Below are 27,795 nucleotides of genomic sequence, written 5' to 3' on the forward strand. Positions count from 1 at the left end.
ATTTGGTTTTTTGAAAGGAAATTTGGAGTCCTGCTTTATCTGCTTCCTACTTTAGTATATTTATCTCCTCTGTAGCTGTGTTAGTGTTTGTAGACACGATCGTAAAGTCATCTGCGAATGCAAGGCAGTTGATCTTAATCCAATTTTTTGATCCTACAATATATATTTGGTTGAGCAGTCCTTTCTTGTCCAGTTCTTTTTGCCATTCACAGATGATCTTCTCCAGAGCACAGTTTAAAAGAACCGGAGATAGCCCATCACCTTGTGTGACCCCTGTTTTGATTTCAAACTCCTTCGAGAGTTCCCCCATGAATTTTCCTTTTGAACCAGTCCATTAATGTCTGCATAATAATTTCATTTCTTTTGGCATCTACTCCAAATTCTACCAATATGTCGAGCAGCACGTCCCCGTCAACTGAATCCTATGCTTTTTTGAAGTCTACAAAGACCACTATCAAATCTTTTGAGATGTAGTTTTCCAGTACTCTTTTCAGGCTCCAGGTCTGGTCCACACACGATCTTCCTTTTCTGAATCCCGCTTGATATTCTCCAAGCTGATGATCTATTTGCTCCACTAGCCTTATCTGCAGTGTTTTGGATAGTGCCGTGTACGTCGCGGGAACAATGGAAATGCTGTGGTAGTTATTAGGATCATTTCTTATATAAAGGATGAATCAGAGCAGTTTTCCAATCAACAGGGATTAACTTCAGATTCCCAGATCTTTTCTATTTCTTGCCTTCAAGTTTTAATTGTCATTTCTCCACCACATTTCAGCATCTGTGCTGTGACAGAGTCTTCACCTGCGGCTTTGTTATTCTTCAGTTCCGCAATTATTTTACGAAGTTCTGTTTCGTCTAGTGGGACTGAATCTTTGTTCCTTTGTTCTGGATTTTTCCTAGGCCATTTATCTTTGGGCTCTTCACAATTTAACAGGTTCTCCAAGTATCTGGCCAAAATCTCACAATTTTCATCCTTGTTCACTGCCACTTTTCCATCTTCCCTTCGAAAACTCAAGCCTGATGCTTGATACCCTTTTAAGTGTTGCTTGACAGTCCTGTAGAAGGTTCTAATATTGTTTTTCTTGAATTCTACCTCAGTCCTGTAGATCTCCTCAGAATTTGGTTCCTTTTGTCTTGCTGGAGGGTCTTTGCTGTCGGTTTGCGCACTGCTTTGTATGCCTCGAATTTGTCATTCATTTTTTCTGCATACTATACATGCTTTGTAAGCCTCTGATCTTCTGTCAGTTGCCTTGTCGTAGTCTTTGGTCCACCATCGGAGTCCGAGTGTTCGTTGTTATGGTGCAGTTTCCTTGGCTGCATTTGCCATGTTTTCCCGGATATCTGCCCAGGTCTCCACTTTCCTTTCCCACAGCAGTCTTGTTTCTGTTATCATGCAGCTTTTCAGGGTTTATCGTTATGACCCTATTCAGACGCAGTCTTTTTTTTTTAATGGAAGAGGGCCGAATTTTATGCATGTTAAGAAGTGATCCAAGTCTAGATTGGCTCCTTTCCAAACTTCTGCATTCATAATTTCTCTACTGTTTCATCCTGAGATGGCAGTATGGTCCAGCTGATATTCACCTAGGTCTTTTCATGGAGAGCACAAAGTTTTCTTTCTCCTTGGAAGTATCTTGAAGTAAGTGGACATGAGTTTAAGGTAAAATGTTTCGCACAGTTCAGTAAGCCTTTTACCATTTGTGTTTGTTCTGTTATGAGCCAGTTAGAAGCCAACTATTTTCTGAAACTGTTGTTTCCTTCCGATTTGTACATTGAAATTACCCATACGTTGTTGCTTTGAGTTTTCTGTGCTTCACTCTCCAAATGCTTCTACTTTCTCAGGATGATGATGATGATGATTATTATTATTATTATTATTATTATTATTATTATTATTATTATTATTATTATTATTATTATTATTATTATTATTATTATTATTAAAAGATGTCTTCCATGATGGCACATACTCCATCATCACAAGTGCGGACCAAACTCTGCCGTATTTTGGGAGTCCAGAACACTCCCTCAGTCCCCAGAATCTCCATTAATGAAGATGTAGTTACGATCCCTTCAGTCATTGCAGATCACATCACATCACATTTCGTCGAGACGTCCAGCTGTGGGAGACGTGACCCTGCATTTCTGCCTATCAGGCATGAGGTGGAGGCTAATCACCTATCATTCGCCTCTAGTTCTTTGCATTCCTATAATGTGCCTTTTATGGAGTGGGAATTACAGAGTGCACTCATGCTGTGCAGGGACACTGCTCTTGGGCCGGACAAAATACACAATCAAATGCTTAAACATTTGAGTGAGCGATGTCTTAAGATATCGTCACCCTGTTCAACAAAATATGGAGTGAGGGTGAGTTTGCATCTCAAGGTTGTGAGGAAATTGTAATACCAGTTCACAAACTAGGTAAAGATCCAAAACTTCTGGATATTTATAGGCCAATATGCCTTACACATGGCCTCTGAAAGCTGTTTGAAAGGATGGTGAACAGACGACGTGTGTGGGCTTTGGAGGAGCCAGGTCTCCTGACTAACTACCAGTGTGGTTTTTGCTCTCATCGTACTGCCACCGATCTGGTTAGCCTGGAGAACACCATTCAGGACACCTTTCTCTGGAAGGAACACCTTTTTGCAGTGTTTTTTGACCTGAAAAAGCTTACAACATTTCCTGGCGGTTTGAGATAATCTCCACACTGCACCATTGAGGATTTCGGAGTAATTTATGTACATTTATTGAGACCTTTATGTCCCTCCGGCTCTTTTGAGTCCAGTTGGTGAATGCTTTTTTGCAATATTACATTCAAGAAAATGGGGTACCACAGGGATCTGTACAGAGTATCGCGCTGTTCGCAATCGCCATCAATGGCATAGTTGTCTCTACTGGGCCTGCAGTCATTCCATCGCTGTATGTAGACGATTTAGCTCTGCATTACAGCTCCGGAAGGATGGCAATTGCTAAGAAACAGCTACAGCAAGCTATTAACAGTGGCAAAATCCTCAGTTGTACACTTCTGTGAACATCAGATTGTCCATCCTGAACCAGACCTCCACTTGCGAAACGGCGTCTTACAGTAGTAGACACCTGCCGGTTCGTGGGTCTCCATTTTGATAAGTGACTAACATGGCAGAACCACATCTATTGTTTGAAGGTAACCTACATGAATAGACTTAATGTGCTTAAGTTTTTCAGCAGCACCTCCTGGGAGGTTGAGCATGGAGTGCTGTTACGTTTTTACACGGCCACGATTCTGTCCTGTGTGGACTATGGTAGTGTGGCTTGTGGTTCAGCATCATGGTCTACACTGAAACTTTGCGATAGTATCCACCATAGTGGAGTTACGCTGGCTACCGGAGCTTTCCATACTAGCCCCATTTCCAGCTTGCTCGCTGAATTGGGAGTGCAACCTTTATGAATAAGATGGCAGCAGATACTACTCATGTTTGCTGCCAAAATTTGTGAAATGCCACTACATCCAGGCTATTAATGCACCTTTTGTACCTGATACCACCTGAGGTACCAAAACTGACCGAATGCCACATGGTCGGTCGGGCTTCGAATTTATAGCTTTGTGTTATGAGTTAGATGTGGTTGTCATAGGTTGTCTTCAGGAGACCCATAGTGGCTAGTTCTGCAGCTGGATATACAGCTAGATCTACTCCATGGACCCAAGGTGAACACGGACTCCTCTTTTCATCAAAAGTATTTCCAGGACTTTGTTCACCAGTATCTGGCTGTGCTACCTGTCTTTACAGATGCATACCTGCCAACTTTTACAGTTTGTCCATAAAATTTATGGAAATACAGTGTATTTTACGGATGAAGTATAATATTTTACGATTTTACGTACCAAGATCTTGTTTTAAAATTTGTGCTAGGACAAGCTCTGCATGCCGCCGTTACACTCTGTGTGACCAGCAAATATTCGATACATTGTTCTGATTTATATTTATCCGGTTGTTACAGTCTTCTACTGGGAATACAGGATGCGTCCTGAATCCCAGTCATTCGATATTGATTTGTTGAGACCTGATTCTTGGATAACCATACGCTTGTTCTTTGTATTGATTCGTTCGTTAACATTTACCATCCTGTATAAAAAATAATTTGTTTTTAACAATGAATTACAAAGCATAGGTTATGTTGTAGTTATGAAAAAACATGTAAATTATGTTGGCCGCTTAATTTGCTTCATATTTATTGCCATGTATTGCGAAGCTGAGGTTATGTAGTTATGGAGTAACGTGAATTGTGTTTGTTGCTTATTTTGTCTTATGATCGTTGTTTGTTGGTAATCATGAATAAATCTATGAAAAACCATTATCATCAGGTGTTTAGGAAAGTCTATTCTTTGAGTCTCTCATGTATACTGAAATCGAGAAAAGGTTACAGATTTGCGTTTTGTACCGTGTACTCTTGTGATATTAACATAGCACATGCCGGCAAAAACGACCTGACTAATCGTGCAAAGTGTGTTAAACATCTTGGTAATTTGAAATCTAAGGGAGAAAATCAGAAAATTAAGGTTTTTTTTTTTTTTGCCGAAGTTGAGATAATGTTTACAATGTAATGAAGGCCATGTGTTTACTTCTCGTTTTAGTGGAACATTGAGTGCAGCTGCTCATGCAGGAGCCTTGTTCAGAAAGATGTTACCTACGTCAAAAATCGCAAGAAAAGTGTGGTTGTGGTCGAACAAAAATGTGTGTCCTGAATGAAATAGTGCGTACTGCAACATAGGACATTGTTACTTGTTTATGGAACAGTCCATTTTCTTTGTCAACAGATGGAAGCAATGATACCGATTCCAAGTTGTATCCCATAGTGGTTACTTTTTATGATGCTGCTTGAGAACGTATTATAAGTACTGTTTTATCGGTACCTGCATTGGAAGGGGTTTCAATAGGGCGCAACATAAGGAAAACTGCTGCTGTTGCAGTTGGAATTAAATAAATTGCCAATTAAGAACTGTCTGGCATTCTGTTCTGACAATGCACCTATTGTGATTGGACAGAAAAATGGAGTTCTAGCAGTTTTTAAAGCAGCTCAGGATATTTTTGGCATTGGTTGCAGCTGCCATCTAATTAACTTAGCTGATGAAGAACCTGCTTCAACTTTACCAGTTAGAATTGATGAAATTCTTGTTGATATTTTTTATTACCTGGAAAAGAGTGCCAAAAGAATAGAAAGTCTTCAGAAATTTCAAAGTACACATGGAAGAGAAACAAAGAAGTTGTCGAAGCATGTGTGCACAAGGTAGTTATCCCAAGTCACGTGTTTAGACAGATTATTAGATCAGTGGGATCCACTTCTTTCATTTTTTTAAGGATGAGGTGATGTGTGTGCTCCAAATATTTCTGCCACTTTATCTCTCTCTCTTTTTTCTTTTACTATTCCCAAAGGACAAACAAATGAAGAGAGTGTGATTTTCCTCCTCCTCTTCTTTCGACAGGGTTAATGGACAACGCTCTCAAGACCGATTCTGTGCTGCCAGCTGTGCGACGTCCCAGTAACTAAGAGCATAAGCTTGATAGTATATCATCAGCAGTTCTCATTTGGAAACGTGTGTGCGGATAAATCTTGTCAAAAGCCTGGAAAAGTACTGCATGTTGGACTATGAGCCCCTTAATACCATTAACGAAAGTGAAAACAGAATGTCAGTATCTTAAACTGTTCACGAGTTATTTCAGGTGGACATATTAGCTGAATAACCCTTACGTTATAATTTGTTAATAACTGTAGACAGGACGTACACCTGCCTGGATACCTTGCAATTGTTGTCGGCAGGGTAGCTTCTTGTGGTGTAGACAAAGCCGGAGGTGTTCTGTGAGTGACAATTGGTGGTGGTGGTGATTATTTTTTAAGAGGAAGTACAAGTAGGCCACCATCCTCTATACAACACTAATCAGAGAGAAAAAATGGAAGGGATCCGGCACTTCGAAGAATGAAGGTGTTGGCCAAAGGAAGACAAGGGCCACGAAGGGCGTGAAAGTGAAAAACTCCCTAGACCTCGAGTGCTGTAATACCTTCGGGGTCGGAAAAGAACAAGAGTTGATCGAGGAAGGTCGGACAGGATAGATGACAGTGAGGAGCCTGGCACAAGTGGAAGCAATATCATGACTCAGCTGAGGGCCTCGTGGTCGCCAACCCACGCTCCCAAGTTAAGAGCCACTTTTAGTCGCCTCTTTCTACAGGCAGGGGATACCGTGGGTATTATTATACCGCCCCCACCCACATGTATAATTTTTGGTGACGATTCCCCTTCATAGATATTATGCATTTTTAAGCAGTAGCGACGATTGGGAATTAAAAGTGAGGGGAGAAAAAACTGCACAGACAACAAGAAGTACCCGGGATTGCGGGATAATGCGACCGGGGGGGTTTGTACATAAAAGTGAAAAAAAACTTCAAAATGGTGTGTTTGTGAAGCTCTCTGAGCAAATTTCGATAGAGAGGTAACAGTTTACGAACTTAAGTGTGGTAAAAAGAGTTTTTCTAATATTTTGATTCCATAACTTACTTACTATACAATAAAACTTTCATCAAAGGAACAATTACACATGTATTACAATTTAATAAAAGTACGGCAAGATAAAATAATTAAAATCATTTATTAATTGACTACATACTAAGAAACTAACAGGCACTGAAGAGACTGTTAGATTGACAATTGCGCACAGCAAGCGGGTGAATCATACCTCAGTGTCCATAACTTTGGCAAATATAGGACTGCTACCCTTTTTCACAGCACATGCAAATGCAAAGTTTTCACTACTTGCTGTGGCGCTATACAAATCGGTTAGCCGCGACAAACGACATTTTGTGCGTATTTCTGCCAAAACGTTTGTACAATTTAAGAAAATAGAGTAAGAGCTGAAAAGACAACAGGGCTTGAAGAAATTGCTTTCAAAAAATAATTACCAATTTCAGCTGGCTAAAAAGGGATACAGATGCAATGTTTTCTCCACAATGGCAACTGCCTCCCTCTCCTATCGCCGCTACTATTTTTAAGTGCCGGATCATCCCAGAAGTATTTTTGCTGACGTATTTACTCCTTTTGAATAAACATCACAGCTGGCTGTGCTATGGGGCATCTCCAAAACAACGTATATCCATGACTTACGTTGCCTTTCGGACATCGTCTTAAAGTTGTCGCATACAATTAGACACAACTACGCACTGCACCGTCATATACCGAAGTACCTAATTATGATGTGAATACTCTGACATTGCCCTGAAGATAGTTTTCAGTAGTTTCCTATTTTCACACCAGTCAAAAGCAGGGGCTGTACCTCATTAAAGGCAAGGTCACTTTCTTCCCATTCCTAACCCTGTCCTCTTGTATCATTGCCATAAGACCTGACTGTCAGTATAACATAAAACTAAGAGAAAACAGAAAATGTTTGAAAGCGTGCCTCTTTGAAAAAAGAGCAAGGAATAAGGGGAGTCATATCAGTGCTGTGAAGTTCTATGAGTGGCTGGAAAGCATGTGGAGAATTGCCTGTTAACTTCAGATGACTGTGAAATGCTAGTTTGGATAGTTCAACCCTTGACCAAAAAATCCTGATCTGGCTTGTGGGAAACAGAAATAATAAACTTATGTAAACATTTTAAGCAACTTGATAGACAAATCATATTTCCAACAGTACCATACAGAGAAGAAATCTTCTGTACTGCCCCTTTTTTAACACTATGGGAAACATCCCAATTTCAATGACGCCAGGCTGAGTGGCTCAGACGGTTGCGCTGACCTTCTGACCCCAACTCGGCAGGTTCGATTCTGGCTCAGTCCGGTGGTATTTGAAAGTGCTCAAATACGTCCGCCTCGTGTCGGTAAATTTACTGGCACATAAAAGAACTCTTGCGAGATTAAATTCTGGCACCTTGGAGTCTCCATGAACCGTAGAAAATAGTTAGTGGGACATAAAAATCAATAATAATATTATTATTAATTTCAACGAGCGAGTGTGAACAATGCTGCTTAATAATTAACTTGACCATGACTCCTACAAGAGCATTATTGCATCTAAGCACAGTTACAAACCTTGTATTCATAAGTTGATTTACATTCCTTTAGTTCTTTTTAAACCTATTAGTTATGTGAATTCAAGGTTCCTGAAAGGCCTTTGTCTGGTGATTGACACCAAAAGCAAGGAGAGAAAGAGTGTGAAGACTGCAGTGATCATGCTCTACTGCCAGTTTGGAACTTTTGTAAGTAAATGAGCAATAAGGGACACTGTACTTCTTTGTATTTGGTTTATCTGTTCATTTCATTTTTAATATGTATATTGTAAGGTGGTGATGTATGGTCAAATTGAAACTGAGAGTACCCCTTAAATTTATTTTAGAAAAAATAGCTCTATTTCTCAAACACAAACATTCTCATTGAACAGACAGACTTTAAATCGTCTGCATTATACAAATAAATCTTACATGAATGCCTTTCTAGCCGCAACGTTGATAGCAGATACAAGAAATGAAGTGTTACCCTCCCAAGAGTCAGTTGCTGTAAACTGCCATTCCTATTATGGTTGAAAATGATCCAGCAAGGCAAGATTGTGAAAACCTTTCCAGTCAGTTGAACAGTTTACAAGACAAACGAGAAGTTACAATCCAAAATTTAAAAATGTTATTGTTTTATTTTGTTTGAATTATAAATTGTGTTTGATCAACTGGAACATTCTCGCTCTAAACAAGCCTGACTTCTAACCACTTAGACCAGTAGTTTCCAAACTGGAGGGTGCTTCCTCTTGGAGGACATGGGATATTTACAAGAGGAGTACAGACAAATTTTTTAGAAGAAAAAAGAAATGTGTGATGTGATGGATGGAAGAATTGATATGCATATGGCATTAAAACTTCAGTGATTTTTCAATAGATCTTGTGGGCGCATGTTGCAGGGATGTCTCTTCCAGTTTTGTCTATGTACTGAAGCACAGGTTCAATTCTTAGAGGCTAATTGTTTTTAAAAATTCTCAGGCAAATTAATGTGAAGTGAAAATTAATGAATAAATTTAGCTTCATGTTTATTTAAACTTCTCTTTAGACCAACATTTTGGATTTGAAGCAATACCCTGATATTAACACTTCATTGCCATATGATTACCATATTTCACTTTAATATGAATTTTAAAATCCTCCTCCTCCTTTCCCCTCATCCAGCTCCTGCCGGGTTGGGGCATTTATGGTACTTCTCCACCTTTCTCTCTCCTTCTACTATTCCTCTTCCATAATTTTGTCCCAGTTCATATTTACAGTAGATTTAAGCTGCACAGTGTGTGGACGTATTTTCTGCGCAAGGATTGGCCTGTACAGTCACCAGAATTTTAAATACAAACTACTGTGAATTGCAGTGTGATATTAGTCAGAAAAACTGTAAACTCGGAGATGAGTAACTGGCAACGAGGGCGATTGGAATCTCACTGAAGTTTTAATGCCATATGCATATTAATTTTGCTATTTGTCACATCACATATTTATTTTTTCTTCCAGGAAAGTTTTCTATTACCCTCTTGTAAATCTCCCACATCCTCTAAAAGGAGGCACCCCCTCCCCCCCAGTTTTGGAACTATAATATGGTACTTCTGAAATCCACTCATTTATTCTACATAATCGTATTCTCAAATATAATTGTATCTCAGACATAATAATTGTAATAATGGTATTTGGTGGGAATGAAATTTGCAGAGCTTATGAAGGGGGCCAACAGCTGCAAAAGTTCGGGAACTACTAAATTAGACCAATGAGGTAATTAATTTACTCTTAAGACAGTTATTAGGTCAGTATGATATGTTATAATTGTTATCACTGTATAATGGATTCAACGTTGAAGAATCACAATATGACATAATGCCAGTAACCAAAAATTGTCTCCAAATGTTTAATTTCCATTTGAAGGAAATTTGGAACCATTACCAATATTAATTTTTCATGAGTTCTTAAAAAATATTTGAACAAAATTTGATTCATCATGTAATCAGATGATAACATGTAATAAAATATTTCCGAATGTGGAGACATGTAAAGTAAGTTGCAACGTTTCTGATAAGCAGTATATAATGTAAGTTAATGTGTCAGGTCAAGATCACCCTGCTACCGTATGTGACAGTAGACGGTACTACCTGCAACTGTCTGGCCGAGGGTTAGGCGGCCAGTACCAAACCTGGCAAACTAGGGGAGAACCAACGGCTACAGGCGCGTGAGCTCTCCCTTAGTAGGTTTGATGAAGCCTTTGTGTAGGAAGTGACACATAAATTCATCAAGTTCAGGGCACTCTCTTGCCCTTGGGGTGGAAAACTTCCCCTAAAGGCGGATGAACCATATTTGGTCAACGGCATAGAAAGTCCTCAACGGCGGACCAGGCATAAGGACAGCAAGTCCCTCCTCGGCTGGAATGGCGGACGAAGGCTGCAGTGACTAGGAACCCTTCAATCGTCTTGCATCGGCTTGCTATTGAAACCAGTCCTTAAGTCATCAAGTACAGTGCGTTTGTTGAAGTGCAGCAACACTCTCACTCTAAAAGAATCTCATGCACAGCAGTCTTCCAACAACAGATTGACTCCTCCAAAAGTCCTGCGGCGATCAGGAAGTTGCAACGGGGGCAGGATTGTGATGTCTGGATGTGATTACTTGGCACGTAGGCGGTAGATGTGTGGTCGGTCGTCTTGCTTAGGATTGTGGCTGTAGAGCAATTCGGTTGCTGCATCTACGACTGAGCAGTCCTGCTCACCTCACGAGGGGAAGGGGCTAGAAAAGGTGCCCTAAACATAGTCAGCCACTTCTAGTACCGATTAGATAACCGCGTCCAATGGTATCACCTCAATGCGGTCGAAGAAGAAAGAAATTATATTTTGCTACATGGAACGTAAGAACACTTAATGATGACCCTTCAAATGAGAGACCCGAAAGGAGAACAGCCCTTGTGGGTAGAGAGTTACGAAGATACAATATCGACATAGGAGCACTCCAGGAGACCCATCTTGCTGAAAGAGGTCAGTTGAATGAAAACGGAGCAGGATACACTTTCTTCTGGAAGGGTAAACCTATCAGTGAACACCGAACACATGGAGTAGGCTTTGCTATCAAGAATAAGCTTCTCAGAGACTGCTGGAGCTTCCAACTGGACGTAATGAACACATCATGACATTAAGACTTTGATTAAATAGCTATCAGCATGCCACAGTAATTTGTGCATATGCCCCCACATTAGACTCTGATGATGTCAAAGAAACATTCTATTCAGATCTGGATGACATCCTATCAAACATCAATCGCCTAGATAAAATCATATTGGTTGGTGATTTTAATGCCAGAGTGGGAAAGGACCATAAAGTATGGAATGGTGTCATTGGCAAGGAGGGAGTTGGCAGTGAAAACTCCAATGGTATTAGACTCCTCTCAAAATGTGCTGACCATGGGTTGATAATCACCGACACCATCTTTCGCCAAAGGGATCGCTTCAAAACATCATGGCAGCATCCTAGATCGAAACACTGGCATCTCATTGACTATGTAATCGTCCGCAAGCAAGATCTACGCGATGTTCTCATCACCAAAACAATGACGGAAGCTGATGACTGTTGGACAGATCACTGACTTAGTAGATCAGTGATGCATTTGTCACTGTCCACCCAGAGGAGAAAACAACAGAAGAGCTTCAGACATACTTTTGACACCGAGAAGTTTGGCAATACAGAAATTACTTCAAGATACAGAGAGCTCCTTCATCGGACTTTGCCGAAGGAATATCAGCCTGATGTAACGCAACACTGGGAGAGTCTGAAGACCACTATTCAAGATACTTGCAAAGAAACAATAGGATATAAGACCAGAAAACATCAGGACTGGTTTGATGAAAATGATGAAGAAATTGAAGCATTGATCTCAGAGAAGAGAAAAGCCTTGCAAGCATGGTGAAGGGCATGAACTCCCACTCTAAGAAACAAGCCGTAAGTATTGCCAAAGCAACTGTCCAAAGAAAAACCCATGAGCTTAAGAATGCATGGTGGACAGCAAAGGCAAAAGAGTTGGAATATCTAGCAGGTAAAGATTCACAACAGTTCTTCCAAGCGACAAAAGCAGTTTATGGTTCCACCACCTTAGGGTACGAACATGCCGAGTGGATTACTCCTCGCTCAGCGCTCATCACTCCTTTCTCTTCACACAGGAAGCTGAGAGATGCAAAACAAACCCATACATTTCAATAGTAGCGTTCATGCCGGCACTTCACTCATCCCTCTTCTCTCCGCTCCTCCCTCAAGAATCAAATCGGTTTGATTTTGGAGCGATGTGCTTCTTGAGCGCTGTTGTGTGATTGGTTGGCTCAAGGCCACGGCCGCCTACTCATAATATTATCGGCCTGCGTTCACTGAAGGTAAAATATCCATGTTGAATATTACCTTTATACTCGGTAAATTTAATTTTTCGATGAAGTACAGATTGCTTTATTGAAGTGGAGAATAATGTTATATTACTACTGCTTACATTATTGTAATGACCAGTCCTTCTTCAATGCAAATATGACTGACATGATATTTGTTGTACTTCCGTGGTTTCATATTGCCTTCAGTTCCTTTCAGCAAATATTGTAATGTCTGCATTCTTCTTCTTCTTCTTTTATACTGCCTTTTGCCACACTTTTGGGGCCGCGGATGCGAACCGTATCACACATGTTGACTGACTCTGTTTTACGGATGGATGCCTTTCCTGACGTCAACCCTATGTGGAGGGATGTAATTACTATTGTGTGTTTCGGTGGTAGTTTGTAGTATGGTGTGTTGTCTGAGTATGAAGAGGAGAGTGTTGAAACAAACGCAGAGTCCCCGAGCCAGAAGAATTAATGTCGCCATTAAAATATCCGACCCGGCCGGGAATCGAACCCGGGATTCACTGAATCGAAGGGATCAACGTTGGCCATTCAGCCAAGGAGTCGTATACTGAAATGTCTGCATTGACATTGTTCAATAGTCATGACATTTCTGTGGGTCTTTCTTCAGTTCTTGGTAGAAATGATGGAATTCACCCAATCTCTGCTTTCTCTTATTAATTGGATGTGCGCTGTATCTTCTGTCAGAACTTGCAATCAAGTAAAGTTTGCTTGCTATCATATAAGTTCATCATCACTTCTGCTACTATACTTAACTATTATGTATGCTATTTTGCTTTACGTCACACCGACACAGATAGGTCTTATGGCGACGATGGGATAGGAGAGGCCTAGGAATGGGAGGGAAGCGGCTGTGGCCTTAAGATACAGCCCCAGCATTTGCCTGGTGTGAAAATGGGAAACCACGGAAAATCATCTTCAGGGCTGCCGACAGTGGGATCCACTATCTCCCGGATGTAAGCTCACAGCTGCGCACTCCTAACCGCACGGTCAACTCGCCCAGTACTATTATGTATACAGAGGAGTATGAAAATTTTCACGAAACAAAATTACATTTAAAGAACACAACGCTATCTTCTTGTGAATGCTGCACAATCATAACTGGATGAAAAACTTTTCCTCATTAATGAAGAAAGAGCGAGGGTCTCCTACCCGGTATGTGCGCCTTTGAATGATGAGTGATGAGTGAAGAGCACTGCTATGAGCACTGAGTGAGGAGTAATCCACTCGGCATGTTCGTACCCTTAGGGAGGAATCCTCTTTGGTCTTGCGATAAGAGTACACTTTTAAGAGATCAGTACTCCATCATGAATTAAAACAAGCTCCCATCAATGAAGAACTTGGCTCCCCACCAACACTAGATGAAGTTAAGCATGCTGTCAATCAAGCAAAGCATCACAAAGCCTCTGGTCCTGATGGTATACCAGTGGAAGCTCTCAAAGAAGGAGGTGAGGAACTAATAAGACACATACATGAACTGATTGTCAAAATTTGGAGCACTGAAGAAATGCCTCCTGATTTCAGAGACAGTCTGGTAGTTCCCATATTTAAGAAAGGGGATCGAACAAACTGCAATAACTATCGGGGAATATCCTTACTGTCGTGCCTGGGAAAGCTTATTGCTCTAATCTTGGCAAATCATATTGTACCCCTGGTGGAGAAAATACTTCCAGAGAGTCAGTGTGGCTTCAGGCCTCCTAGAGGAACCACAGATATGATATTCACAGCTCGTCAACTCCAGGAAAAATGTAGAGAAGAAAATAGACCTCTTTATATTGCCTTTATTGATCTTACTAAGGCATTTGACTCTGTGAACCGAGAAGCTTTGTGGAAAATTTTAGCTCTATATGGCTTTCCGCAGAAATTTATTGCCATCTTGAAATTGCTCTACATTGATATGATGGCAGCTGTCATTGGCAACGGCTGTATTGGAGAACCATTCCATATCAATACCAGTGTTAAGCAAGGCTGTGTGATAGCCCCCACTTTGTTTTCCTTGTATGTTGCCGCTGTCATGGAACTTGTCAGAGATGATCTCCCTCCAGGAATTAATATAACTTACAGGAGGGATGGTAAACTTTTTAATTTGAGCCGTTTAAAGGCAGGAACTCAGACATCGTCTGCAGCATTAGTTGAGTTACATTATGCTGATGATAATGCTGTCGTAGCTCAGACACAAGAAGAGCTTGTGATAATCCTGAATGCTTTTTCTGATGCATACAACAAGATCGGACTCAAACTGAATACCAGCAAAACACAGATCCTATACCAGCCAGCCCCTGGGGAAGGTCAAAGAGATATCAGTGTCACAATTGATGGAATGAACCTTCAAGTTGTAAACACCTTCCCATACCTTGGCAGCACCCCCTCATCAAGCGCAAATATACATTCAGAAATCCAACACAGAATTAACCGTGCAGGAGCATCCTTTGCGAAGTTACTATCTCGAGTGTTTGACAATCATGATGTCAATATTACAACATTCTTGTGTACAATTCTGTTGTAGTTCCAACCTTACTCTATGGATCTGAATCCTGAACATGCTACAGTCGACACCTTAAGAAGCTGGAACAGTATCATCAACGTTGCTTGAAGAGAATACTGCAAATAACTTGGCAAGACAGGCACAGAAATATCAGCGTTCTTGAAGAGGCACACACCACCAGTATATAATTGATGGTTTTAAGATGCCAGCTACGATGGACAGGGCACGTAGTTCATATGCCCAATAATCGCATTCCCAAACAAGTGTTTTACTCTGAGCTATCAGTAGGTAAACGCTGTGTAGGCAGTCAGAGGAAGCGATTTAAAGATGTAATCAAGGCTAACTTGAAGAGATGTAACATTGATGTTGATAACTGGGAGAACTTAGCCCTTGACCGTTCATCCTGGAGATCACTAGTCCATTACGGCACACTGTCTTTTGAAGAAAACTGCCGACGTACAGCAAATGTCAAGAGGCAACGTAGGAAAGAAAAAGAAATGCTGAGGAGATATAGAAATAACATGATTGCTCCACCTGGGACTACCTGTCATCACTGTGGCAAATTGTGTAACTACCGCATTGGACTGTATAGTCACCTCTGAACACATAGATGAAGAGGCATCCTGCCTGGAAGACAAACCTACTCGATTACAAGTGTTTGCTATCATCACTCTGACATTGTAAGGATTTATTCCCTTCATCACCAAAATATTGGTAAACACAAACAGTAGTCATATGAGAATTGAATGTGGGGTCTGATAACGATATACATCGACCTGTCGAAAGAACTGGAGGAAACTCGGGCATTTTAGATTACACGTTCCACTCATGCGTAATGGCGGTTGCATATGCAGCAAGGCGCACCTTGTCCCGTCTCGAGTTCGAATAGCACGTCTCTAGTATCCAGGTAGGGGTACCTACAGTAGCTGTCAGTTTTTGTACTTAGCCTGCTCATTCGTGTACTCACTGCTGCATACAATGCCAGAATGCTTATCCTTTATAATTGTTATACTGCCTCGAAATAGACCTCGGTAGAAATGAAACAAATGAACGCCCTAGCCGTTTTTTGACACATATTGGCGGCATGGAGAAGGCCTGTGGTTGGCTATTCGCATACTTGGCATAAACAACATTAAGCTCAGTCTACCTGTAGGCCTACGACACACTGCTCATCATATAATGCGGGGACAACACTCTCGAGATCTCTCAAAATTTCTCGCAAGAAATAGTGCCTGCGCTAGTCTCGAGAAATTTTTGAGAAATCTTGAGACCTCGTCTCAGACTACCCATTACTACTTTTCGGCTTAATAAAATCACATTAAGAAATTTCAAAATTAATATTTTAAAAAAAATTATTTAAAAAATCATTTTCAAATTCCTCCGTTTAATAAATAGTTTTTGCTGGACCTTGTGATTTGGCTGCGCTGTTAGGGGCACGCAGCTGTGAGCTTGCATCCGGGAGATAGTGGGATCGAACCCCATTGTCGGCAGCCCTGAAGATGGTTTTCTTTGGTTTCCCTTTTCACACCAAGCAAATGTTGGGCTGTACCTTAATTAAGGCCACAGTCGTTTTCTTCCCTCTACCGGGCGAGTTGGCCATGCGGTTAGTGGCGCGCGGCTGTAAGCTTGCGGGTTCGAATCCCACTGTCGGCAGCCCTGAAGATGGTTTTCCGTGGTTTCCTATTTTCACACCAGGCAGATGCTGGGGCTGTACTTTAATTAAGGCCACAGCCGCTTCCTTCCAACTCCTACGTCTCTCCTCTCCCATCGTCACCATAAGACCTCTCTATGTCGGTGTGACGTAAAGCCACTAGCTTCCTTCCCACTCCTAGGCCTTTCCTATCCCATCATCGCCATAAGACCTATATGTGTCGGTGTGACATTAAGCAAATTGTTAAAAAACAAAAAAAGGAAAGAAAGTTTTATTGGGCTGAGTGACTCAGGCAGTTGAGGTGTTGGCTGTCTGACCCCAACTTAGCAGGTTCAATCCTGGCTTAGTCCGGTGGTATTTAAAGGTGGAAAATAAGTCGGCCTCTTATCGGTAGATTTACTGGCACATAAAAGAACTCCTGCGGGACTAAATTCAGGCACATCTGCACCTCCGAAAACCATGAAAGTAGTGCGAAGTAAAGCCAGTATTATTATTATTATTATTATTATTATTATTATTATTATTATTATTATTATTATTATTAAGTAGTTTTACATATTTTAAAAAAAAATTTTTGGTTTCCAATTAATTTGTTCAGATAGTATGGTTACCTAGTTTTACTTCTCTTAAAACAACAATCACCGGGCGAGTTGGTCGTGCGCGTAGAGGCGCGCGGCTCTGAGCTTGCATCCGGGAGATAGTAGGTTCGAATCCCACTATCGGCAGCCCTGAAAATGGTTTTCCGTGGTTTCCCATTTTCACACCAGGCAAATGCTGGGGCTGTACCTTAATTAAGGCCACGGCCGCTTCCTTCCAACTCCTAGGCCTTTCCTATCCCATCGTCGCCATAAGAGCTATCTGTGTCGGTGCGACGTAAAGCCCCTAGCAAAAAAAAAAAATCACCACTATCATCACCTTGCTTATTTTTCTGAAAGTACACCCATTCGGCCTACCGAAAATGATCACACCATATTGTTCCGTTTGGCAGAATTTTTAAAAATCTTTTGCCATTACTAACATATCTGTACTACACCCTTTTTTATTTTTTTTGACAGACAAATCATTATTTTTCAAAACAGCTCAACTTCAGTATTTCACTTTTCTTCCATGCCCAAATTACAATCCTGGTGTAAATTCAACATTATAATTTGGTAATTAACATGGAAAAACTTCAGATATAACTAGGAAGAAAACCTGGAAAAACTTATTTACCACGTGGAAAACCTGGAAAGAACTTTGAATAAAAAAAGGCTAGATCGCTGGCCACCCTGGTAATAGAAGTTAAAGAATTCTAAACATAACTGCATGCTCTCCGACAGGCTTGTATCCAGTATTGTCTGAGCTCGAGTTCCTATGTCAGTATGTTCAAGATTGTCAAAGCAGTATTTTATGTCTGCAGTGGAGTATTAATTCTTGTTCCCAATAGGGCATATTTTCACACTGCTGTTGATGCCTTAAGAAATTCTAACATTGTCTTTCCCTTTCTTTAAAGCTTGGTTCAAACGCAGTTGTGAACTGGGTGATAGCACTCCCATTAGCCAGCTGATCATGATCACTACCTTGTATGAACCATAGGTAGTGGGAGTGGGGGTCGTGCCTGCTCTTGAAAAGGTGGGTTGTGAAATCTTTGACTGGTTGAAGTGACCATGACCGCTTCAGTCTTCATCCTGTGGAAGGGGTGACAACATCATGTCTGCGTATCAAAGGAGTAATGCGCAGGTGAAGTAGTTTGTCAAGTTGTATCACAAAAAAGAAGGTTCATGGAAAATAAATTCTGAAGTGTGAATTATCCAAGATGCAAGGGATGAACATTGGTGGTTTCAGTATTTGTAAAGTGGCACAAATAATAAAAGAAAAAATATTAGAACTTCGTGCTATTAGGAAATCAAAAAAATATTGCGAGCTTGAAGAAATCTGGAGCCTTTATTGATTCTATATATAAACCTAGGGTCCTATGATTTTCAATAATGCGTTCGTATTTAAAACGGAACTTGGAAATAAATGAAACTGAATCAAATCTGGATTCAGAAGCTCAAAGTAGCTCAACATCAAAGCGCTAGAAGAAACACACCTTTCTGACATCGATGACCATCTAGCAGGGAGCTTGTTGATTGAAAAGTGGACAGATGAAACAATTAAGTCCTTCATGAAGTGTTGTTTCTGCCAGAATTGATCTCATTTTGAGTCTTTTGTTCTGAATCATTTCCACTTTGTTAAGCAAAAACCAAAACAGATTTGGCTCCCTCCTAATGTTTCTGTATCCATTTTGATTCTGCAAGAATAACTCCCTGCAAATACTATTGGTAGCACTGAGTAACTTGGTCACAAACCTACACTTGCCTTCCTTTTTAGTTTGTGTTTTTAAAATTTCTTTTCAACTCTTGTATTAACAGTTTGCAAACAACTTTCACAGCTTTCACGTTCTGCCATGATGGAACAGTGGGCGAGAAACATACAACCAATGAAGGAACTTGTTCCATGTGAAGTGGAGAAGGTCGTGAGTCCCTGTGTTCATTAAGCAAGTTGTAGCACATACTCAAAACAAGTAGAGCTAGTTCTTGACTCTGTGTGAACCTGCCTTAATAGTATATTCCTTGATTGTGTATTGTGTATGTTTACAGTACCATTATTTATGAACCTCTTGTCCGTGTCAGGATGTGTATTAGAAACAGTAGAACATGGATATCTCAATGTAACACAATGCATTACTATGTTGACTTAAGCCTTTACTTCTGAAGGAAAGAATAACTTAGCCTGGTGACTGATGTTAAAGCATACTGTAGGTCGCTTTTTCTTGTGATCCCTGTCTGTTCCATATGTTGGCAACCATCGTAGCTGTGTCATTCCTGTTGACCACTGCTTGGAATAGTTCTGTGATTGTTTTCGGTGTTTATGTTCTTGAAATTTTTAACAAAGATATCCATCTTCTACCAACACTTTTCTTTCCTGGTAACTTCCCTTTCAGAATGCATTACAGTAGCTGCTACCTGCTTTTATTCCTCATAGTGTGACCAACATATTGATGCATTCTTATTTTCACTGCAGTCTTTCTTCATTCTCCATAGAATTTCATTGTTTGTCATATGGTCTGTCTATGATACACTCAATATCATCCTATATAGCCACATCTCCAAAGCCTCCAGCATCTTGCTAACTGCCTTTGTCAGTGCCCATGTTTCAGTGCTATTAAACGAAAATAGAGAACACATAATAGTGAAGAAGTTGTAACTTTGTGTTCATTATTATCTCATGGCTTTTGAAGTGGTTATTCATGTTACTGAAGGTAACCCTGGCTTTCTCATTGTGGGCTCTTACCTCTCCAGAACTATCCTGTGTGTCATTTATAGTGGTGCCAAGCTATGTATATTTGTGTGCATGTTAAATGAGCTTCTATCTGATCTATCTTAAGATGATGTAGGGTATGGGTATGTAATATCTTTCTTTAATATTTTCACTGCAAAAGAAAGATATTGCTGTTAATTTAATCTAATTCCTGCCTATTAGTGTCAGTGTGGATTCCAGGATTCTCAATAAATTAAGGACTCTAAGTTTGATAAGACATATAACTGATGGAAGGGCAAATCTCACCTGATACTTTAATTTTGCTTCAGATTCCCACATGGTACAGGAGACCGTGAGTACGTAGTTACAACTGGAATGCTAGATGTACCTCATCAAGATGGGTATGTTCTGGCTGTCTCAATTGTATCGAAGAAAGTTACATCAAGCATAGAGGTAGAAATATTATTCCTTCTACTACTTTTAAACAACAAGAAAGGAAAATGAAAACATATGACTAATTGAGGCATCTACAATCATAAAGAACAACATTGTACAGCTTCTAATATTCAGATGCACTTCCTTGTCGGTGAGAGAGGCTGTTTTCAGTTTTCCTTTCTCAGTTATTGTATTTTACCTTTACATATTGTAAGTTTTCTTAAAATTGCTATATTACTGTGTATTTGGCTGATTATCTGATCAATGATCAATGTTTCTGACCGTAGTCAGGGTTTACCATTCCAGATGTGATCTGGAAGGATGATTAATGAAATATGGATTGATGAATGATGAATTTGTGGAGTGGAAAAAAATGGAAGGGATCCAACACTTCGAAAAATGAAGATATCGGCCATAGGAAGACAAGGGCCACGAAGGGCGTGAAAATGAAAGACTCCCTAGCCCTCGCAAACCTAATAGCGTAGGGGTCGGAAAAGAACAAGAGTTGACCAAGAGAGGTCAGATAGGATAGATGAAAGTGAGGAGCCTGGCACAAGTAAGTGGAAGCAATACCAGGACTCAGCTAAGGGCCCCGTGGTCGCCAACCCACACTCCAAAGTTCAGATCCCGTGGGGCCCCTTTTAGTCGCCTCCTACGACAGGCAGGGGATACCGTGGGTGTTATTCTACTGCCCCCACCCATATGAAAATGCAGAAATAATGCCAACCTTCCCTGTTACAGCACCAACCATTACCTTAGCCAATACCAAACAAATTAAAATTGTGAATAAGTTTAAATATCTTGGTGAAATTATAACTTGGAACACCAATGAAAAATCATCAATAGAAAGCAGAACATTTAAGTTAAAAAAAGCACAACGAATTACATGGCCAACGAACAAGAAAAAATCTCTTTCAATAAATGCTAACTTCAACATTACTGTTCCATCATTAAACCGGAAGCGACTTATGCTTGTGAAACACTATTTAAATTGAACACCAAAGCAACAACTGATACACTGCAAAAGGTTGACAGAAGGATACTCAGAACAATCATTAATAAAAAACATCAGGTGGATGGACAATGGAGATTATTGCCTAATGCAGTGGTTTATAGGGAAAGTGAATCTATAATAGATACAATGAGAAAAAGAAGAGTTGCCTTTTTCTGTCATCTTTCTAGATTAAATGATAATAGGATAATAAAACAACTATTTAATTACTTTTGGAAAAGTAAAACAAAAAAATAATTGGTTTAAAGAAGTTCAGAATGATTTAGAAGAGCTGAATATTACAATGAAGCAAATTGAAAATAGAGAAGAAAAAAGGATTCTCAAGAACAAACAAATAAGATAGTCATTAAAAACAGTACAACACAAACAATATGTCATATCTGATGAAGAAAGGCCAGCCAGGTCAGCCAGAATGAAGAGGTTTTGGGAAAGGAAGATGATGATGCAAGCTAAATCTTCAGTTAATTCTTTGTTAACGTAAATGTATTTGGATTTGATTTAAGTGCTCCAATGTGGGCGTAAACTATGTAAATAAATAAATAAATAAATTACTGTGTATATAATGGAGTAAAAGAATAGAAGTTACATGGAAATGTTTGACATTCTAGGGAATGACCTAACCACGTGGTATAGTTCGGTTATTCATTGGAATGGTAATCGGCATCGTCCGTCGTAGGGAGCTTTGCTGGCAACTCCGCACCTGAAACTATCTGAAGTGTGGGGCAAGTTTCTGGCCTCTATGTTATCAAGTCTAAAAGTTAACTTTCGACATTCAGCTTCTCATAAGTGTTAGGAAACTAATTGTTGTTCATGACTAATTTCAGAATTATTAATGAACAGTTATAAAATGAAGTAAATACTCCTTATCATTTCATTTAGTTTACCTGCCCATATAGCACACCTGTTGTTTTTTATGGCAACAAGAGACCATGACCCACCTCGCTCACATCTCATAGTGGAATCAAATAAGTGAGGAAGTAGCTTTATTTCAATCATTAACTTTAACAATTGCTTTGGCACTGACAGTGTGGTAGCGAGCGTAATACAGGCCAGATAAAAGGACCCTCATCTGCTTTCCTCTTCCTTTGACCCCACATTGGCAGAAGGAGAACATTCTAGGTAGCTGTTTCCTTCCTCGCCTGAAAAAGACAGCCCGAAGACTTTGAATTTTAATCCATTCCATTTATGAACAGCTTAATTAAGCTATCAGACTTAAGTGAGAAATTTCCTATTCCCACCACTTGTATCGATCCACTGTCGATAAATTCTACTCATCAGTGTCATACTCTCGTACATGAATCGCATATCTCTCCTGTGTATTCATGTTATGTCAATCGACATTGATCTGCATTTATGGATGTCACCAGGTGGCAGATTCCCTATCAGTTGTTTACATAGTCTTTGCTTAAATTATTTCAAAGAACTTGGACATTTATCGAATATTTCCCTTGATAAATGATTCCAATCCCTAATTCCTCTTCCTATATATTAATGTTTGCCCCAGTTTGTCCTTGTGAATTCTAAATTTATCTTCATATTATGTCATTTCATTCATGCTTCATGCAGGCATCTTCTGTTTTACATGTGTTTTGAACAACACCCAAGCTTCAGGATTGATTTTTGCAGCTACATCATGCAAATGTTTTCATCCAGAAGCATTTAAATTTGGGGTAACATCATTTCTCCTAATATATTATTTCACTTGAGACTTTATCAGTTCAGTGGGGTTCACTATGCTGTTATAGCGAGCGTGCCCTAACACTTCACATCTGTGTGAGTCTGCCAGCTCCTCTGCTGTGTACCTCTTTCTGATATTGACAGATTTTGTTGCTTTTGGCATTAATGGGTATGAGGTTAGGCATGGCAGTATTATTGAACTCCATGAAGTGCACAATGTCTTGAATGGTGCTGTTCATTGTAGCAGATTGACAACTTGTTGTACAGTATGTGCCAAAATATACAGTACTGGAAATTATGTTAGTTTTATTGTCATTACCTTACTTATCGAGATGATAGTGTAAATGTTCAAAATGTGCTCCATTGTGCTGTAGGCAGTCTTTATTACGATCACGCAGATTTTTCAACATATTCTGGAACATACGTTGCTGCAGAGTCCCGAAGAACGAGACGATCTTCTGACGTAATGCAGGCACAATTTTGGGTGGATCTGGACAGTTGAAAATTTGCTCCTTTAACATTCCCCACACATAAGCATCAGGTGGTGTGAGATCGGGGGAATGTGATGGGTAGGGGAACTCAGCCCCGCGGGAAATTGTTCGTCCTGGAAAGGTTCCTGTTCCTGGCGCGACAAAACCTTCTGAGATCGTGAATAAATGGCCTGATCACCATGTTCCTATAGCGTTCCTGGTTAACAGTAAGAGATGCACCATCATCATTCTCTATGAAATACGGACCTAGCACACCGTTTCCTGACACTGCACACGAAATCGTCACACGCACACTATGTAGCGGTTTCTGGACTATAGTGTCCTCTCGAAACCAAGAAAGCGAGTTGTTTGGCGATTGATAAAACCGTGCAAGTGAATGTGACTTTTGTCGGAGAACCACACATTGAACAAGAAATCTGGATTCTCGTAGACCATGGCCAGAAATCGTGCACAGTATTCTACCCTGACATGCCTATCGTGCTCCGTCAATCGTTGCCCAACCTGTATTCGGTACGGAAATCCACGTCGAAGTGACGTAGGGCTGATGTTTCATTTCAGGGCTGTTCGCCGAAGACTTCGCTCTGGAGACTGCAACACCTGATTGAGGACACGTCCATTATTTTCATTTGTGGACACAGTTACTGGCCTACCAGACCTTCCCTTGCATTGACACAATACACTACCCATACGACGAAATTTTTTAACAATAGATAGCATAACTGTGTTGCTAGGCGCTGGCTTATTGAAGTGTTCACGATATTGTTCCCCCACTAACTTTAAACTCGGCCCACCCTGATAACCGTTTCCGTACGAGCGAAAGTAATACTCCTATATAAACACTTTTTCCTCCATCGCGAGACCCATTGTCGCTTCCAATCACAGAGCACAACGTTCTTTACACAGCTAACAATTCATTATGGCGATGTAACAACACGGAGACGCTCAGGCGTGCGCATGCGCACTGCGCGAAAATGAGTACTGTATATTTTGGTGCATACCGTAAATGACAGGCTGCATCATCCATCACAATTATGCAACATCCTGCATTTCAGTAAGTTTTTGAAATCTCTGGCAGTCACTTTTTCATGACTGCCAGTTTTGCAGTCAACAAAAGTGTTAATTGACAAATTAAGGGCACTTCTCACTTCCTCGCACTTCCAACACCATGGTACTTTTTCTTTTGCATGATCGTGCCTTCAGTATATAATTGCATGTTCCATCATCTCATCCCAGTCTTTCTTCACGGCATCACATTTGTTGAACAAGGTCTTGTCTAAATAAAAAGTTCTGTTCTCAGAATGCAGCATATGTATGTGTCTATAAATTTGTATCGCCAAGCCACTTTTCTTGCAGAATTCATTTAGGTTCATCGTTTCTTAAAAGCGTGGAAACAAAATCGAAGTTTTTGCAGAAGCTGTGTGCTGCTTTTTATATGAAAAGTCACACATTTTTCAGATGGCTTAACAGCTACTGAACAGTTGGTGATTGACCTTTTGAGAAAAGCTTGTACACCTCGTCTAATTAAATCACAACCAAAGTTATCCAGATGACTATATTTCATCTCATTCTTACCCGACTTTTTCAGTGTTTCAGGACCTTTTACATTCAGTTTTTCTTACAGTTTCGATTTAAAATTTCAGTATTATAGCTGTTTCTGAAACGTGACCTCTTCCTAAGCTATTACTGTTAACATATTCGTACATACTAGATTCTGATAGTGCTTATTCAAAATCTTAGTGAACTTCCCTGTCTCCTCCAAACGTTGTCTATAGCTGTGAGGATTTTCAGTCTGTCGTAACAAATTCAGGATAAATAAAATTAAAAAACATTTAATAAGGGATCATACCTGCAAAAAAAAATCAAAATGACAGAATTACATGTTTCGTTCTTGAAAGAATATAATCAGATTCTATCAAATCACAGTTTTTAATTTTTATCATCATGCAGAAGTAAGAAGGACATAAAATGCAGACTAGTACAAGCAAGGAAGGAGTTTCTTAAGAAAAGAAATTTGCTCACTTCATTGGTATAGGAATTAGAGATATGTTTTCGAAGACTTTGTTCTGGAACCTGATATTGTATGGAAGTCAAACATGGACAGTAACTAGCTGAGGACTGCCATTTCATACAACTTAATAGTCACCATAGGAACATTGTAAATTAAGAGTTCAACACAACCTGGTACTAAAAATAAAAAGCAACATTCAAGATAATCAACACAATATACAATCAATAAGAAACTTGAAGACTGTTATACACATCGATTTTAACATAAGCAAGATCAAGCCACCTAGTGTTTTTACAAAAACTGACTAATTACAGACGTTATTAAGATTTTAAAAAATATTTTCAGTTAGAAAATAAGTCTTTTAATATTAACGTAGACACGAATTGTAATTTAAGTATCTTTTTACACACCACATCACTAAAATTCCCCCTTATCCCCCCCCCCCCCAAATATCAAGCCCTTTAAGCAATAGTTATAAGTTCCCATGGTAAAGTAAATTAAGATTTTAATGTACTTACTAATCAAATTGTTTCATCTAAGCTATTTAAAGACAGCTGGAGATGACCACTAAGTGGTCGAAACATGTCCTGTATATGATAATGTTTTTATAATTCTGTCAAAAGGCAAGAAATAAAGTATCGATTAGGTGGTGTTTGAAATTCATTTGTTTAGTAATTTGTTGATTCAATTCATCGATACGGTCATGAAGTGGACAGCTTGCAGTATCACCAACCATCGGTTTAAAATTATTGGCAGGACCTGAGAAGCTAAGGTCTCAAAGTATGCTGTACAAATATTGGAACCCCATCTTCCAAATTAACGTTCACATACCAGACGTTACAAAACATGGTTCCCTAATTTTTTTGAACTGTGTATATCCAGAGGTACATAATTTTGTGTGCAGTTTTTCATAAAACACAACCACCCGTCATAAACACTTGTTTTTCATAGTACCATTGATTTGCACACATGTACGCAAATTCGTCAAACAGTTCGTTATCAGTGATCTTTCTGGAATTATTAACAAAAAGACTGTTATTCTACGTATTATTATGGTACTGTTACGTCATGTTGATGAGCAATGGTCCAACCGAAAGTTGTCTGTATGCTGCGCATTCTTGCTTTCATTATTTTGTGTACTTCTGATCACTCTAGGAACTAGGAATATCAACATACAGTGTGAACTGCTCAGAGAATGGTGTTTTATCTTCTCGTTGAAATTATGATTCTTTCAAAAAGTGGGACTTCTCTGCATCTTGGTTAACATTTTTGGGACATAGGAACAAACTACAAAAATCCAGGACTGTCCTGGTAAAATTGGAACACCTGGTCACCTTGGCTTTAAATAAAGGATTATTTTTGAAGAGCTGAGAAAATTTAATTTTACCCTTCAAATGACAGAAACCAAAGATAGATGTATTTTACAAACAACATTTGAATTATTATAATTTTGCAAATAATTAAAAATATTACACAGGTTCGATCAGCAATCAACTCCTTAAGTGGTGGTAACTTATCATGAAATACTTTCTAGATATGTATAAATATAAAAACACTAGGGTGAATGGCTGGGAGAATTAGTGAATACTTTGGGCTTGTCAGTCATTCAATATGAGATCAATTTCAAGAATTTTTCTGGAAGGGTGAGCAATGTACAAATATTTGATACATAGAAATGAAACATAAAAATGATATATATAATGTTAATTGTTCAGAGAACTGTCAAGAAGCCAATATGGAAAACTAAGAGGGTGCAAAGCAATTAAGTGACAGCACAAAGGTACCTGGAAGAGGAAGACATATATTAGAGGGTATGCTGTACACTCCAATCATTGTACTTAAAGATTGTCAAGAAATCCTTTTCAGCTACAGAAAACCTAATTCTAATATTAGTTTTAAAGTAAATCATTGAATTATTATTTACAACTTTTTACAGCATATTTAGAAATAGAATAACTGTTTTGTAGGTTTCTTGTACTCTTTAACTATCAAATTAACTTCAAACTATTGAGTATTACAATGAACAGGCAATGTGAATGGTACCCCCAGTTAATATTATAATAATAATAATATTATTATTATTATTATTATTATTCATTCAACTTCGCTAATCGGCCAACTAGGGACCACGATAAGCCTCACTTTACATTCTGGCATTTGTTCACCTTTCGCTTGATCCACATCGTCTTCATTAGCTCACTGTGTTTAGCACGACGTTCTTCTGTCCATTTAGCACCAGTTGCCCGTTTTTCGTCCCAGAAAGTCCCAAAAGTCTTGATGGCTGCTCTGAAAAGATTTCGGTCTTGTGCATCTTCTGCTTGTAGGCCCAGTTCTTTAAGATCTTTCTTGACATTAACGCACCA

General features: G+C 39.5%; 1 protein-coding gene across 1 annotated transcript in view; it reads left to right on the forward strand.

The window, feature by feature from the left end:
* Positions 1 to 27,795, forward strand: part of LOC136864337 (uncharacterized protein KIAA2013 homolog) — a 299,319-nt gene that overhangs the window by 140,434 nt on the left and 131,090 nt on the right. The window contains exon 5 of the mRNA XM_068226239.1: positions 20,139 to 20,262. Coding sequence (XP_068082340.1) covers positions 20,139 to 20,262 — 124 coding nt within the window. The remainder of the gene's footprint in view (positions 1 to 20,138; positions 20,263 to 27,795) is intronic.

The sequence above is a fragment of the Anabrus simplex genome, chromosome 2 (genome assembly GCF_040414725.1).
Source record: "Anabrus simplex isolate iqAnaSimp1 chromosome 2, ASM4041472v1, whole genome shotgun sequence".
In the NCBI taxonomy this organism is placed as follows: domain Eukaryota; kingdom Metazoa; phylum Arthropoda; class Insecta; order Orthoptera; family Tettigoniidae; genus Anabrus; species Anabrus simplex.